Consider the following 18,036-nt stretch of genomic DNA (forward strand, 5'->3'; position numbering starts at 1 on the left):
CTCTGAACTAGGAGTTTACTGAAAATCTTGCTTTACAAATGCTGGTGTAGCCATTAGCAGTATCTTTTAACCTCAAGAAATGGCAAAATAATGCAATTTCTTTCCTGCAGAGCCTGGGATAGACATGGTTGAAACACTGCAAATGTTAAGAAAATGGACACCTTGGAGAAATTAACCCAATTATTACCATCCTTCAACAAAATTTCAATGTGCATTTTGACAGCATAATGTTCAGTTCCATTCTGACTTTCAAGACATAAACTAAAAAATTGAGGATAAGGCTTTGAAGAATGTCAAAACTTCAGCAGTGCTTTTCCACATATTACCTCCACTTCCTAACAGTTTCTGTGGACACACTGCTCTTCTGCATGCCAAGTTCCCCTTCATTGTATCTTTGGCTAAACCTGTAGTTAACAGACATTGCAGACTGAGCAGAAATGTTGTTAGAGAGCACAACATGAAATTTTACCTGATTAAATTTTTGTGAGTGAATATATTCTGCTGTTCAAATATGATGCACAAACTGAAGATAACTGACAATGCCTTTCTTATTATATTCTAAAGAAAAAAAATTAGTGCTATTTCCTGGCTTTTACTTGAAAATTCTGGGCTGACTGGAGTAAAACCCATAATTTTTCTCTACTATGTAGGCTCTTGCTATTAAGAATTAGGAATTACTTAAAACCTTTTTATTCAGACTTTCTGGCACTCATAATTTTCTCTGACATGCACTGCCTGAAAACTACATGCACAAATGGTCTGGTAGAAAATGGCAAGTCATCCTTTCCTACTGCAAGTAAAATGGATGTGGGAAAAGATTAGCTCCATTAACTACAACTCTTCCTGTTAAAACTCTTATCTAAAACTCCTCAAAGCTCATGCTTTATTTTTTTCAAATGAGCTTTCTTTTCCCTTTACAAGTACATGCATGCTGTAGTTCCTATGCATTTGTAAATATGTGGGGGAACACTGGACAGTTCTGGGCTCTGTGGTACAAGAAAGTCAAGGAGCTACTGGAGAGGGTCCAGCAGAGGCCACAGGAATGAGGAGGGGTCTGGAGCATCTCTCTTGTGAGGAGAGGCTGTGAGAGCTGTGCCTCTTTAGTCTGGAGAGGAGAAGGCTGGCAGGGCATCTCATCAATACATATAAATAGCACAAAGTGGGTGCCAAGAGGATGGTGCCAGGCTCTTGTTGGTGGTGTCCAGCAGTGCCAGCATAATGTCATCAGCACTCTTGTTGAAGTGCAAAGTGTTGGACAATGGCAGTCAGTGATGCCATTGAGGTTACTGGGAATTTCTCTGCCTCATGAAAAGTGTGACAGTCCAAATAAATTGGCTGCATTAATGTATGTTGAATATAAAAAGGCAGTTCAGGTAGATATCTGTGTATTGTCTAAGAAAGATATCAGCTGGGGAGTTTTTTGAGTGGATGTAATTCTTTGCTATGTATCCAGAAATGTGAACTGTAAACACCACCAAATGTTTGAAGTATTTCTGGTTGGTGAAGATTTGTATTTTTTAACAGATTAACTTTCATTCTACCTCCTTTTCCCTGAATGCAGAAGAAACATTAGCATATGAATATAAGAATAATGTTTTTCATTGTGTCCTCACTGTATTCTTTTTTTCTATTGATCTGAAAAAAATTGGTATTTGCGTTCTTGAAACATTTCCTAGAATTGGATTAGGGTCAAGATCCCACTGATAACTTAAAATCAATTTCTAACCAATTATTGAAAGAGGAAAAAAAAAAAAAAGGCAGTTAATCCTTTAGTCCTTCTTCATATTCCCTGAAATTCTGGGGCTATCACAGTCAGATCTGCTTTTTGTTTGTGTCAAGGTAGATTTAACACATCCCTTAGCAAAGTCTCTAGGGAGGGAAACCTTCTCCTTGATGTTTTTCATCTTTCCTTATCCATCCTGTTATGGGCTCCACAGTGGAGTCATTGAAGAGGAGTCAGTTGAATGATGTTCACAGTGACCTGGAATTTACTGCCACATGCAACAATTTGTCCAGCATAACCATCATAGTCAATCTGTGTGGGGTGGCAGGATTTTGATGACTTGAAGAACCTCTAACAGTCGAGTAATTCCTGAAATTTCAGATATTCCAACTTAGTTTTCCCTTTGACAAAATATTACATATGAAGGAGACCAGGCCAAAAAAAAAAAAAAAAAGTAGAGAGGATAAATGTGAAAAATGAGAATTATCAAGTGAGTCTGAAGTTCCTGTGTGAAAGTTTATTAATATTTCTTTACTCTCAGGTTTTTAGACTAAATGATACAATGCTCTGACAGTGTTAGTCAGAATCAATTCTGGTGCTCACTGCTGGGGATTTATGCCACTGCATGGGCTGGAAGGAATCCACCTGTAAACAGGTTTTAGGGGCTGAAGTTACAGTCATAAAGCTGGACTGAAATATCTACTGAATGTTGCTTTTTATATTTTCTTTTTCCTTACTGATTTAGCTATGATTAACCGACTAATTTTTTCCAGATGATAAATATGTGCAGCAATCTGGCAGTTGACCTGCCACAGCTTTGACTACAGGGAATATCCATTGGGAGATAAATTACAGCAAAACCAATATATGTATCTCATTTTTCAAACTTTTCTTATTTACTGTTTTCACTTATTCACCTTGAACCTCTTCTCTGTGTCCCTTGGTATTGCAACAAGAATGTGATTTATGGCTATATAACTTCGCTGTAAAGAAAAAATGTGATATTTTGACCAGAATAGAGGAAATTTTGGGAGTCTTATGAATTATTTTTAAAATTTTCTCCATATTGAAATTATCTCATGAATATTCTTTAACTGGAAAATAAAGAAGGAAAGTCTGTAAATAGAGGGCCAGGTGATTTAAGCAATCAGCATACTCCAATCTTTGTTCTGAGAGGGTCACTATTCTCATTAGAAAATATAATCTACGTGTGGAACATAATGATTCTGTGATTATGCTCTAATAAAAAACACAAAAAATGAACAAAATGAAACATTGAATGAATTCAGGATGTATTGTTATTAATAATGATTATTGATAATAATTTAAGTTACTAAATATGTTTCCACTCTAGTGGGGAAATGCCAGTGCAATAAAACTTAATTATTATGATTAAAATAAAAAAAAAAATCCAGAACTTTTCAGGAAATAAAAACCCTTATGCATAATGACATACAATGGAAGGAGCTTTGTAATAAATCATCATTGTGTATATGATTTTTTTCCAGATGGACTCTTACACACCTACCTCTCACTAATCCTACTAATGACACTCTGGTGCTGCAAGTGGTTAACAGCGACCCCTGCCATTTTGCAGTTGAGACTGACCCAACACAACTTGTAAGTAAGATTTCTGTGTTTTCACAAAAAGGATAGAAGAGAGCCTTCTTTTAAAAACAAATTCAATTATGTATTGTACTATGTGTTCAGAATATACAATCTTTTAGACATTTTAAGTACATATTTTAGAGGTTTTATAGCCTGAGGAAGAAAACAATTAAACTTGAAAAGCAACTCAAGCTGAAGTTCAGATATTTTGTTCTTTCCTGGAATGGTTTTGAGCAGGACTGCAGTGTAGGTTGTAAATAATTCAGGAGATATTAGAAGGAGAAGTTGTAAACAAAGCAGCTGGGTAGAAGATTCATAAGTATCTAATAATCAACAGAATAACTAGGTAAATATTTAGGTTAGTAGATAAACTATTAATGGAAGAATACAAGTATATCTAATATTATAAGCAACTTGCAAGGAATATGAATAATAATTGATCAATATAGCTGCAAAGAAGCTTCAAGCAAATACCTAGAATCATTTTATTCTGCAAATTCAGTTACCTTGAGAGTGATTTCTCTTAGCCCTCCCATTGTCATGGACTCCACTTTTTCCTCCTCCATCACAGAAGCCCTTCCATCTTGCTGCCTAACATTTATGTTCTTTCTGGGAATAACAATGGTGTAGGTTGGTTCAGCTTTTGTATGTTCATTGAGATTTGCTAGAGTTCTAGGTGGTCAGGTTGAGAAAAATATTTCTTATTGACCACTGAATACTAGTTAATAGTACAGGCCCCATGAGCAATTCTTTGGGTATTATTAAGGTGATTCTATGAAATATGTGACCTTTTCATGATGGGGAGATGAGAAAAGGGGAGTGCATAGATGGACAGATGCATGTAAACTCTGTATCTGAATGAGTGGCATTGAGTGCCTCCATCACAGCCTCTTAGGATATGAATTCAGAACTTTTACCACAAAAAAACAAACAAACAAACAAAAAACAACACCAACAAAACACCAAACCAAACAAACAAACAAACAAAAAACCCCCAAACAAACAAAGAAACAAAAAAACTAAAAAGGAAAAACAAAAAAAGAGAAGAAATAAATGTGTGCTGGACAAGAAAGAAATAGTGAAATGGTGCCTTTTCTAGATGTGAATAAGGTAATCCAGGGAAGATACCAGAGTTGGTTGGTGCATTCCAAAGCAAACTATTCCACAATTTTATGATTCTATTCCTACAAAATGGTTTAAGAGGCAAGGAGAGGAATATTGTAATAAAATATAACTAAGAAGATACAAAGGACCATATGGGGAAAATAGAGGAATTATATATAGTCATTATAGGTTCAGTTTTCAGAAACTGAAGTTTTCAGCCTTAAATGTAGCAGTACAGCCAGACCAAATGTTCCTAAAAGGGTTTCTGCTGGTAACAGCTAAAGGAGATCAAACTTCTTTACTCAGCTTCCCTAAATATTGCTATGTAGGATTCCATTAAATTAAAAGTATAAAACATTAAGTTTTTTCTAGTCTGTCTTTTCTGTCATGCACAATAACACATCTTTATACACTATGGTAAACCCTAACAAGTGCTATTACTAATTATTTAATGAATTGATATTTGATTAGGGGCTTAGAAACAAAATGGATGCAAACTATATTAATTGTCTGGGAGTATTGTAGATGTATTTTGTTTGGGTCATTGCCACAGAAGTGGGTTAGATTTAACTATAGTGACTTTTGGCTGCTGCAGATTGCTTATTACCTTGTGCAGGAAATTAACAAGAAAAAATATCTCCGCTCCCATAATTTATCATCAGAGATTCACACATCAACAATAGCTACATTACTTTGTGTTGGAAAAGACAAATTCAACACTAAATGCAGTAATTTTCTCTCTCCTTTTTATTATAATCTTCAGTCCTGTATATCATTATGGATTGAATTCTGAAATGTTCCTAGTTAACTGCAGTAGTTCTTCCAGTTACAGGATGGCTTTGTTTGCTAAATGCAACTACTTAATATTTACTTCATGTAGCTGTCCCTTTTTGAACCTGTTTCTTTCATTACAGACCCACGTGTGGAGAGGTTATTTAATTTCCTTCAGTTTTGGTGACAAAGTCAGAGGGTGGCGCTTATCACAGAATCTCAGAATGATTGGGCTGGAGACCATCTATTCCAACCCCCTTGGTGAAGCAGGTTCAGCCAGAGGAGGTTGCACAGGATCACCTCCAGGCAGGTTTTGAGTATCTCCAGAGATGGAGACTCCACAGCTTCTCTGGGCAGCCTGCTCCAGTGCTCGGTCACCCTCACAGGAAAGAAGTTTTTATACATGTTGAAGTGGAACTTTCTGTCACTGGGCAACCCTGGAAGGAGTTTGGCATTTGCCCTTAAGATAATTGTACACACTGATGAGGTCCCCTCTCAGTTGTCTCTCCTCATTAGAGATGCTCCAGACCTCCAGCCACTTTTGTGGCTCTGCTGGACCCTCTCCAGTAATTCCTTGTCTTTCTTGGACCGGGGAGCCCAAAACTGGACACAGCACTCCACATGTTCTTACTTCTGAATATTTTGCATCCTAGCACTCAACACTGCATTCAAATTCCAGAAGATTACTGCTTATAAACCATGCTCAGTGTTTCAGGTATTGGTTTATATTAATACCCATTTCAAGCCTTTGTTATGTGTGGAAAAAGTTTCCCATCTTAATCATTCAAGTTTCTGTTCTCTTTAAAGCAGATAATACTTTCTTTTCAGCAGAAAGATTACAATTTGTGCAACCCTCAGATAAAAGAGCAAATTATTTTAACAATAGATTGAAGATGGGATTGGACAATGAAAATACATTATATTTGAAGATAGTTAGTAAAGTCAGGTCAATAACTTTGATATTTCTTGTAAATTTCCATATTTGTTTTTATGTCATCTGAGATGTAGGACTTTTGAATGTACTGGACTGTTGATCAGAAAATGTCTCAAATTGGTTTCTTCAGTCCCTGGGTTATGTTAGATAAATCAGATAAAACAGTGGTATCAAAGAATTTTTTTCTTCTTTTAAGATATTTGCCTATAATTAATCAAAATTTTGACTAATGTTTCAGAACATTAAAAAAATCCAGTATTATTATCACTTCCATGTGTGTGGAAGTTTGTTTGTTCCAGTTTCAGTTTGGAACAAAGGGCATTACTGAAATATCACAAAGGATTATTTTCTATAGAGCTGATTCAACTTCAAGTATGGACATCATTAATAACATGCTTTCTTGAGGTCCAGTTGGATTAGGCTCAAGTATTCCTGAACTTCAGTGTGCATAATGAAGTCTAAATGAAATTCAGAGGCTTTAAATCCTTTGTCAGCTTCATGTCAATTAGAAGCAGCTCCGTTATCCTTTTGTAAACTGATAAAAATGAGAAAAGACTGCATATCTTACTGGTGGCTTTGAAATTGTAACCTAAGTCAGTTTAAATGGAATATAACATCTTGGATTTCTTTCAATAATTTGATAAAAGCTTTCAAAGATACCCTTTAAGGGGTTTGGAATTTTTTTGTTTAACAAGCTATGTTTAATTTTTGTTTCCCTTTTTGCAAACCTTTAACTAACTTAGTACCTTTAACTAACTTAGTAACTTTAGAAATGCTGCCAAATTATCTAAAAGCCAGAATGAAAGTGAATTCTCATAAGTTTACTGTAAAATTCCAACTTTTTTTTCATTAGAATATTGGGTATTAGGGGTGTTTGGGAAAAAGGTCATTGGGATGTTGAGTTTGGTGTTTCTGTCCTGACTGCAGCTTTCTTTGTCTTTAGCAGAAAAAGATTCAGGTTCAGCATTTAACAGCTGAAAATCTTCAATCATCAATAATGTGTCCCCCAATTTACTGCTTTTTCTTTATATAAATACATTGATATATTTAACATATTTGTGTATTATATTGACATACACATATATTTACTATGTACAAAAAAGTCTAACAAACAGGATCATCTCCATGGCTTAAAAGAAACATGCTTTCACTGTAACTCTTCAATTTGCTATTCTCCTGGTTTAAAGTAGCCTAAACCTTTTCCATTAAGCTGAGTTCTTTCCTGATTGGCTTTGAAACACAACTTTTATTGAGGACAAATAGCTTAATAGGAAAGGGCTGGCAGAGAGGAGTGCAATCTCTGTGTGCAAGCTTTAAGGATTTTCTTAATGACCATGAGTATTGTTTTGTACAGAGTAGAGAACAAGCTTTTAGATATATTAAAAATTTCCCCTCCTTTCTTCATTTTGTAACAGAAATAATGTATTTGTAGTTAACTCCAGACTTAGTTTCTATATTTGAACTGTTATATCTGAGATCTTATGGAGAGCAATGATAACAGTTCCTTTTCACATGACTATTGTGGAAGGCATTTGTTTATGTAAACAAAATGAAAGGCAGGAGATGTGTTAGCATCAGCATATTTAATTGAATGATTCCATTACCTCCTTAAAATATATTTTTTGCATTATTTTCAATTCTAGTTTTAGAACAATTTATGTTTTTTGGATTTCAGTAGAAAGTACGTAGGGTTTTTTTGCCTGGTTTATCTCAAAACAAATTACTTTTTGGATTCACAGAACAACAAACTGTGAAATTAAAAATGAAATTTTAAAACCAAATCTATAGTGTAAAAATTAAAAATCCTTTCTGCTTTCAGAGCAGGCAGTCTGCTGGGTTATCATAGCTCCATGTTGATTATTTTGATTCATTGTGGCAGTGGATTTTCTGAGTAATGATAATATGTCAAGTAATACTTATTGGAAATCGAACTCCTGTCTGTTTGCATCTCTGTGGAAGAATTATTATTCTAAGTAATGTGAATGTCTTACACTGAAATTACTCAATATTTAAAAATCTTAGTGTTAATTTAATGATGTAGTCATAGTCTCTGCCATGCTGTCTTTACCTAGTTTTTCATTTTAATAAAAAGTATTTGCGGGGGCGGATGTTTTCTACTGAGGTTCTTTCTCCATTTGTAGGTCTTCATTTGATAAATGGGTCTGACTAGTAGGTGGGAACTGGACTGCAAATGAAAGTTTAATTAACTGTTATGGCAGGAGTCTGATGAATTACTTAAAAACTTTCTCTCCCAAAAAAGAAAATAACATTTTAAGTGTGGTGTGTTACTTGAGCACGTCTGAGTTCTGTCCTCTCTTCTGCCCAACCTACCTCCCACTGCCATCAGTAGGAATATCTGTGGTTCAAGGCACACCAAATCCCTGTCCCTCATTGAGCTGGTACTGATGACTAAAGATTTTTACCTTTTTATATATTTTCCTATATTTGTTGCTTTGAAGACTGCTAATACATACTTGTAGCTTCTAGTACTTTTTCTACCCTTTTATCCCTACATTTTAGAACAATAAACTAACCTTCTAACACATTCCTGAAACACTGTTTAGTCTCATTTTCAAGAAGAGAACCTACAACAAGGACGTTTTGTTTTCCAACCAGAATCTGAGAAGACACAAGAAATGGGTCAAAGAAGCCCCTGGACTAATTCCAATGGGGCAGTACCTGGGGTAAAATTATCTAACCAACTGGTCTTCTAATTGGACAGTATTTGATACCTATACTAATCAATTAACTTCATAAAAATTGTAGAACTCTACTGTATTACATGTGCATATTGCCATATGGTGCACCCTGAAGGCCTTTCAGTTGAAGGTTTACTTTTATATGCTATCATTTTAACAGTGTTTGGAAGGATGGGTGTTTTATTCCAGGAAACTCTCTATAAATACACCCAGGGGATGACTGGCAGGACCAGGAACAGCGTGGCTCCTGCCTGGGCCCAGCTCTGGGATGGCAGGAAAAGCCTCAGGGCAGTGAGAAAGAGCAGCAAAGGCTTGGATGATGGATGGGATTCATCCATCCCAACAGAGACTGGATGACATCAATGTCCCAAGACAATGTCCCTGTGGGGGGACTGGGCATGGGCCAGGCCTTGCTTTGTGGGGGGACAGTGACCCCAGGCCACCCAGCCTGGCTGAGCTGTCAATCAATCAATCAATCAATCAAGCAATCACAGTCTGGGGTGGTGCTAACCCAGCCTCTGATTGGCAGAGTTATCCATCAGTCACACACTGAGGAAGTGCTAATTGGACCCTAATTGGCCAAGTGACTTGAAGGCCCATGTGTGGTCGGGGCAGTGAAAACTGGGGAACTTAAAAGATGGCACACGCTTGGACAGTGCTTTCTGCTGGAGTTTCTGTTTCAGTCATGCTGAGCACCAGGAGCTGGCAGTTTTACGTGTATTTTGTCAGTTCCAGCTGTTGTAGGGTGTTGCTTTGACTTACATTTATTGCCAATTATATTCATTTTATGAAACACAGGTTAACTGCTCATGATATCAATTACCTTTTTATCTCTTCTTACGTGCAAATGTTATTTATGCATATATAATATTAAAAAACTAATATGTGTTTTTTTAAAGAAATAGTCCTAGTAATTGTGTATTCAGTGATTCTGGCTGATCACACTCTATGAGCATTGGCATTTTTATTCTTCATAATTCAATTCATTTACTGCTTATCTGCTTCTTGAAAACAGATTAATTGATTGTAGTCAGCTACTTTGCTTTTGCCTATGCAATTGAGTCTCAAGTAGAATACTTGAGGTGAAGAGAAAACCTGCAACATTATTTAGTGTCGGTTTTGCTAAAGGTAAGCAGAAGAGAGACAAAGCACTGGTTAATTAAAACCTGGCATGTATTTCCTTTCTGAGGCAGTTTGCATCCGTGGGGGTCACTGTGATAACCCTTCAGTGCCGTCACACCACAGTGCTGTTGGAATGGTGTCTGAGAGCTGCTGCCCGTGTCCTTGGAGCGGTTGGAGCCCCAGCCCTGGAGCTGCAGGGCAGTGGATGTGCAGGGACTGCCCCGGCATTGTTTGCTGCAGTAACTCGCTGGCTGAGAGGGGGAAATGTGTGGAGCACATTAATCACATTCACATCAGCATTGTTGGTACAAAGCACAAAACAGATACTCAAAAAAATTGATTTCCTCTCCCTTACCCCTCCTTTCTTTTGCTTCTTTCTTGTGTTTGTACAGCTGGCTATTCCTCCTCATTCCACCAGTCAGCTGCCTGTGAGATTCTGTCCCTCTGCCCTTGGAAGGCGCAACCACAAGGCAACAATAACCTTCAAATGCCCACAGGTATGATAATGTGCTTGTCCCACAACACTTGGGATTCAGATTAGGTACTATTTATGATAGGCAAGGAAGTAAAAGATTCAGCCTGTAAGTTTAGTGACTGGATGCATAATGAAAGAGTAAACGTGATGTTAAAAACTTATCATTTGTTTTATCCTTAGTTTTACACAGAAATTGTTCTGTTTACAGTATTAAAATGTGGCATAATGGCCTAGGAGCTAGAACAGGTAATGAATAATTTCAGTTTGCTCAGTAGTGAGTTCTGCTAGTTTTAACACTTGAAGACTGACACTTCTTAGGAATGTCACCTCTGAAATTAAATTTCTCGGTGTTTTCCCCAACCTCGCCAAAATTAAATTGTTTCATTTTTTTATCCAATCTGAATTTTAGAAGATCATACACTTGATAAAGTGAATTCTTCCTTTCATTTTATCTGAAAATGTTTTTTACTTTGAACACCCTAGAATTGTTGACTTCTTTTATGTCTGTGAATTTTCCTGAAGTTGAATGAGAAACTAGTAAATAAAGAGACATGAGTCATCAACATGACCTACTAAGTGTTATGAAATTACAGCTGAAATAAAAAAGAAAAACTGATACTACAATGTAAATGGTAATATTTCATCATGCAAGATGTGGTTAAATGAAGCCTTTGCTTTCTGTGCAATTTCCTGTCTATATTTTTTTTTTTTTTTGAGTTTCAGATATCCTAAAACACTGCTAACCTGTGAATTATTCCAGTTGAGTGCTACCAGCAGTTTTCAGTAGTGTTTTAAGCAATACTAAAAAGCAAATATTTCTTTATATGAAGAGAACAAATACTGAAGGAAGTCATGTGGCAATTTTTTGTCTTGAAAGAGTATGTTGAAAAGACAGGTTATTTGCAGGTGGTGTTGGCACTGCATTTATTTTCAGAATCTCTCTTAAATATTTAGTAAGGATAAAAACAAGGAGACAGCAATTCTAATATGAATAGCATATATCCAAGGTCAGTTCGAGAGGACACAATGTCCTTCTCTGAAACCTGATGGTCCACAGAAATTTTAGATCTACTATTTCTTTCCAATATCCTTGATTTTTTGTGTCTAAAGGTTAATGTTCATTATTATCTTTGGAGAAGCACTTTTGGCTTGTTGTGTGATTCTACTGCTGCCCCATCAAAGAATTATTTTCTTTCTTCCTTTGTCTTCTGGAGAGAACTTCTCACTTTATCTGCTTTCAGGTTTTAATATATATGCTTTGAATTCTGCTTTTGCAGCTACCTACATCTTTCCATTCCCTACACTGAAAGCTCTGAGCAGCTGGATGGAAGTTAAATACTGTGTGCTTGAAGTAGTACAGAAATTAAACACAAAAAGGAGATATGAGCATATCCCAGAATGAAAGTATTGATTTCCAGATAGCAATACTTAGAGCAACAACAGCTTGAAGAAAGAAAAATAAAAGCAAAAATTTACGTTCACTTATAGCAGAGACACAAAACAGTGGAAGGAAGTAGGCAAAATACTTTAAAATGTACAGCTCAGACTCATCAAATAATAAACAATGGCATGTTCCATTCACAGTTTGGAGAGAGGATATTTCACCTGACGGGGTCTGGAGTTCCTCCTGAGCGCATGGAAACCACCACCACCAGTGCCTGCATTGGAGAGTACTCCTCTGCCATCATATCCTTCAGGAATCCCACTGCTGAGAATGTGGTGGTAGATATCGTGCTGGCAGGTACAGGGATTTGGAATTTTTTTTTTTTTTTTTTAATGGGGGAAGGAATTTAAGCTCCTTGGGTTCCATTAGAGGTGTGGAAGGAATGTGAATAAATTTTCCTCATTCCATTTTTCGGCAGTAGAGTTCCTGTGTATTGTCAACACCCACCCTGAAAACTCTGTAGAGCGTGCTGTGGGAGGTAGGGAAGGACACAAACCTGTAACAGCTGTGCACAGAAGACTTCTTAGGTCATGCAGTCTCATGTGGATGTGCAGCTGCTGGCTGGGTGTGCTGCACTGCAGCACTTTGGCAACAAGAGACTCTGGGATGTGTTTTGGTAGCTGTGCCTAAGCCACATAACTAATGCTTAGCTTTTGTTCTTCAATCAACTTTAAATATTTTATATTGCTTGGTCAAATTCTGGATAACTGAAGGAGTTAGTGAGAGAGCAAGGGTAAAACATTTTTAAAGTTTTCTTTGGTATTTTTTGTGGTTTTTTTTCTGATGATCTTCCAAGCAAGTGTGTTTCATCAATATTTTCAAACATGCTTTAAATGATAATATGAGATCCAGAATTACTAGAGATTGACAAATAACTGTCCATACTGGGATTTCACAAATGCTGTAGGAACTGAGGTTCTAAATCCCACAATCTCATTGATGACTAAAATTTACTCAGTCAAAAAGGAAATTTCACTTCAAGTGCATCAGAAGACTTTAAAAGGTTCTCTGAATCTCTACCTACTCGAACGTAACATGTAGGTAGCATCAGAAAACAGGTGCCAAAGCATGTCCTGACATCTGCAAATAACAAAAATTGAAGATAAACCTTCCAGTTTTATTTTCATAAATAAATAAATGTAAGACAGATAGCAACCAAGCCATAAGAGAATAGTAAAATCAAGCCTGTTCAAAGGTAAGTTTTAAGCCATGTTTACACACTCAAGCTGTGATTAAGGGTTTGAGACACATAGAATAAGTGAAGAAATGTGATTTTAAAAAACTGTAGATTCATGGTTTTGTTGCATTAAACTCACACTTTTTAATCCTACTTTCTGAATATGAATTAGAAATAAAGAAACACAGCTTTGTCCGCATACACAGTTCATATATGGGGGATCTTGGAAATATGCTTACCTAAAAGGTCAGGAGCATCTTGGTCTCATGACTGAACACTCTGTACTTTTGCTGACCAGAATTTTTTGCCAGACCTCAGTGCAGTTTCCCCTGTTTAACTGCTGAAATATTTCCATTTATGACTGTCACAAAAGAGAGTACCATTTGTAAGTGACCAGATCTCTTGTGAATTTCAGTTGAAGTTCTCTTCTGGAAAACATTGAAAGAAGCAGCAGCATGCAAAATATTCAGTGCTTACAGGCCAAGTGAATCATGGCCAGGATCTTGAGGACTTTACCAGAATTCAGGTGCTGAGGAGGATAGCTGGCAGAGAAGGGGGGAGCCTGGAATTGAGAGACAGAATCTTGTCCAGCTTCCTTCTTACCTGACATCTGGGTGTCCTTAAGTGACAAGGAGCCCTGCTCACTGGTTCTGCACATGGAGACAGGGCAGCTGCTGCAGCAGGTGGCATTCAGTGCAGGTACACTAGGCTCCAAGGTGCTTCTCACAGTTAAAAAGGAAGGTAAATGTTGAACACCCCAGGAGCTGCTTTTGGGCAGTCATTCTGATTGTGCAGCCATTGCTTGTGTAATCCAGATGGAAGCTGGGAGTGTGGAAGCTGCAGCTCTGGTCTGAGGCAGTCAGGAATTGTGGAGGCATCTCCCTGGCACTGCAGAGTGAATGGCAGGAGCCTCACCAGCTGGATGAATGCTGTGGTGATGACCTTCCTGTTTGGAGAGGGAAATGGGCAGCCTGTAGGGAGTGACAGGCTGCGGACTCAGACCAGCTGGAGGTATTCAGATCCACAAATCCAGGTGAAATTTGCAATGTAATAAAACATTTGGCCAATATGATTGTGAGACTGTTGTTTTTTATGAAAGTTCATGTTGATCAGGAGATTTTTCTGCTGACTGGGAAAAGGCTTTGTTGTTTCTTCCTTTGAAAAGTGATAGAAGGAAGACTGAAGGGGCAGTGGGATGATCAGCCTCACCTGAGCCTCTGGTGGGGTCATTGGACACTACTTTTGTGATATGTGTAGCCCATGATTTACACGTTCTCTTACAGTCCATGTCCAAGCCCATGAAGGTCGAGAAGGTGATCAGGAGTAGTCAAATGGATTTCTTAAGTGCAAATCATGATTGACAAATGTGATTGCCTTCTGTATGGAAATGAGTGATTATGCAAATAAAGGAGGAGCAGTGAATGTAATATACTATGATTTAGTAAGTCTTTGTCATTGTATCCTGTAACATTCTTGTTTGGAAGCAGAGGAAGTCTAGGCCTGATGAACAGACTGCTGAGTGGATTGGAAGCTTGGCTGAACTGTTGGTCTCAAATTATGGTGATCAACATCTTGGCATTCAGCTGCTGGCTGTTAGTGATCATTGCACAAGGGTCAGCCTTGGGGCCTGTATTATTCAGGACCTTTATTAAAGACGTGGATGATGATAGAGATTGCAATGTAAATTAGGGATGGGAACTGACATGATGGATAGTAGAGCTTCAGTGCAGCGGTACCTTGATAAATTGTTGGTGTACCTCAGTTTTGAATTGCTTTGTTCATCAGCACATCATTCCTGGAACAGCTGAAGACAAAGTGAACTTTTACATTATTAGTAATGCAATTTTCATGCTAAAATGTTAACCCTCTGTAGTTTTCCCTCACTCCATCTACCCTGTGTGCTTATCTTAGCCCACACTGAGTGAATTACAAGTGCTGTGTAGTCCACCCTATTTGACCAGGAAATAACTGATTATATGAACTTTTGAAGTGTAGGAGTGTATTTAATCTGTGGTATAAAGATTCCTATTGCATCTCATAATTGCAGGATGCTTTATTCTAGTGGAAAGTGTGAGCTGGGATTCTGATTTGTAGAACAACAAGAGCAATTCAGAGATGCAAACTGCTTGTCTTATTGAGAATAAATCTAGTGCCAGACAGCTCAGTTAAGTATTCCATTACTTTGAGGTATAATTTGTAAGAATGCTTATCCAGTGTGCTGTTCACAAAATAGTGGAGAAGAATAATAAACTTACCTGTGATGCAACTTAATCAGAAAAAATATTTATAGAGCTTAAATATTGTAACTAAAGTGTAGTAGATTGTGAAATTCTGAGAAACAAGAGAAGCTGCATTGTTTAATTGTTTTAGTGATAACAGTAATCTTTCTAGCTGTTGAGCATGAACTTGTCCCAGGGAGTTGTTCAGAAATAGTGACAGAGACAGAAGTATCTGTCTTAGACAGTGAAGGACTAATGTTTATTTTTATGCATCAGAAGTTTTCAGTCTTCATTCTTCTTTACCCATCAGTAAACCTGGCATCATGATGATCTAATGTTTCTGTGATCTTTGGAATTACAAAAGGTTGTCTTTGAAAAAATAAATTATATATTGCAGTCTTTATGAAAGGATAATTATGCCTGTCCTTTAAACTCTGTCTTGAATTTTTAATCAGATTATTGTAATGTTAATTTTCTAATTCAGTTGTTCTTGGTGACCTGTACGTAAAGTTTGCTTTGTTTTAATTACAACAAGATAGTTGATTTATGCACTCAAGATGTATTTAGATATTGTTCATTCTATGAGTTGCTTTGTATAGGAATACTTAACCAGAATTCTTATTTCCTTCTTTCCAGAGGAAGAGAAATCTAATCTTATAAGCAAAATTTTGGATGCACAAGTTCAGTTCAGCATTCCTGGGCCTTACATATCCTGAGAGCTGTGTCAGGGTAACTGCTGGTGTTACTGGAGGCCAGAAAGGGAGTGGAATGGGGAAATCAACAGAAGGCAGCAACTCAGAAATCAGAGCGACATTCCTGACTGGTTGTGATCTTTGGAAATTGTCTTGTAGACCATGTGCCCCTTTTTATGAGAATTCAGCATGTCAACATTGAAAATAGGGCATCTTGATCAAGGTGTAACAGCAATAGGCATCAACATTTATAGATTTACTTCATGCTTTAAAGAAAATTACACAAGTTATCACTCTTATTTTCAAGTAACATTCCACAGGCAGTTTCTGCCCTATATAGATGTGAAATTATATTTAGAACTACAGAGTTCAGTAATTAAAATAGACATTAATTGGGAATTGTCCTATCTGGACCATTTCTGAAGCTTTCATTTGCATTTCTGAGGCTTTGTCAAACCCAAGAGCATTATTCCTCAGAACTGTTTCTTTCTGTGAATTTTGACTGCTGTTGTAGCACAAACAGTCCTCTATTTGGGATAATTATAGAGCAAGTAAAACTACTAATACTACCACTGTGGACCTCTTTAAACTAGGTATTTTCTTACTGAATGTAATACCAATAAGTTTTCCTCCCAGATTTAGACCCTTCAGTGCTTAAATGTGCAGCTCTATTTCACATTGGCATTCACAGCTACATTAAGAGTAGTCATGTAAGTAATGCTTATTTAACAGCAGGTGATTTTCCCCAAAATGAGCCTGTGACCAGAACTACAGAGTATGCAAACTCTTGTCACAGATGGTTTAGCAACCTGCACTAGTTCAGCTTTTTCAGGTTGAATGATATTGCTTTTCTCTAAATACCACTGTCTAGTTTTTCTACTAAGAGGTTTTTTGGAAGCAACAAAACCAATATAAATAATTGAAATTACTAAAATCTCCAGTGTAAACCAAAGCCCATGGAGTTAACCTGTATAAGAATTATCCTTAAGTATTTGTTAATACCTTAATGCTTTATTTCAGTCAGTGTGGACAATTTATTTCATATTTTCAGTGGTCACAATGTATAGTTCAAGAAAAAGATTGCAACAGCTTTTATAGAGGATATTAATTTCAGAGTTTGAAGGGCTGTGCTCAAAGAAAATATTAAAGCTACAGCAGTAATTAGGAATTGGATAAGGGAGGTGAATTGGTTCCTCTGGAATCTAGTGCTACCTGCTGTAGTAAAACTGGTATCTGTGGTAGTGTGTAAGATTGCTCATTAAAACTTTTCCTATGTCCAAGATAAGGCTGCATTCACAGTGAGCTGGCTGTGTCATTTCCCATTTAAAGATTTCCAAACTGGAATTGCAACTTTTCAAATGTACTTTGCAAAATATTTTTAAACTGCTTTCTGGGGCTTTATGTAATTGAACTAAGTACTCAAAGACAAGTCTGCTTCTTGGTCATTTTTCCTTCAGACAAAATATATTAGACTAAGTATTACTGCATATATATATATATATATATATATATATCTCAATGGTAGAGTGAAATACTAAAGGTGTGAAGAAATAATATTTTTAGTCATCTAGTCAATTTAGAATACAAGTGCTAACATCACTTTGTGCTGATTCTGACATAATTCAAATCATTATTTTAGCTACCAATTCAAAAAGATAACATGCAATGTATAAATGCAGCTCTGAACTGATAAATGCGGTTTTGAAGCATTTTGAAGAATAACCTAGTGCTTTTAATTTCATACAGTGAAACTATATATTTCAGATAAAAAAAGATCTTGAGATTAGTTAGCTAATTGTGTGAAAATTACTTTTTAGCTGAATGTGTAGAAGGATATAAAATAAAAAAAAACCCCGTATCTTTTAAAGCTTGCAAAAAATCTTCTAGTAGGGGAAATTTAGAGTATTCAGCTTATTAACATCCTGGAAAAAAAGATAGAAAATAATTCTTACAGAATAATAAGCATTAGAGAGGAAGATTTCACTATAGCCATGTTTTTGCCACTGCAGTCTCTCAGGTCAGGAAAGAAGATGATACAGTTGTTTTATTAATATGCTGAAATTAGTGT

At 36.6% G+C, this 18,036-nt stretch overlaps 1 protein-coding gene across 1 annotated transcript in view; it reads left to right on the forward strand.

Annotated features, from left to right (window-relative positions):
• Positions 1 to 18,036, forward strand: part of CFAP47 (cilia and flagella associated protein 47) — a 259,541-nt gene that overhangs the window by 180,112 nt on the left and 61,393 nt on the right. The window contains exons 54-56 of the mRNA XM_063182155.1: positions 3,232 to 3,343; positions 10,354 to 10,458; positions 12,021 to 12,177. Coding sequence (XP_063038225.1) covers positions 3,232 to 3,343; positions 10,354 to 10,458; positions 12,021 to 12,177 — 374 coding nt within the window. The remainder of the gene's footprint in view (positions 1 to 3,231; positions 3,344 to 10,353; positions 10,459 to 12,020; positions 12,178 to 18,036) is intronic.

Source organism: Melospiza melodia, chromosome 2 (genome assembly GCF_035770615.1).
Source record: "Melospiza melodia melodia isolate bMelMel2 chromosome 2, bMelMel2.pri, whole genome shotgun sequence".
Lineage (NCBI taxonomy): Eukaryota > Metazoa > Chordata > Aves > Passeriformes > Passerellidae > Melospiza > Melospiza melodia.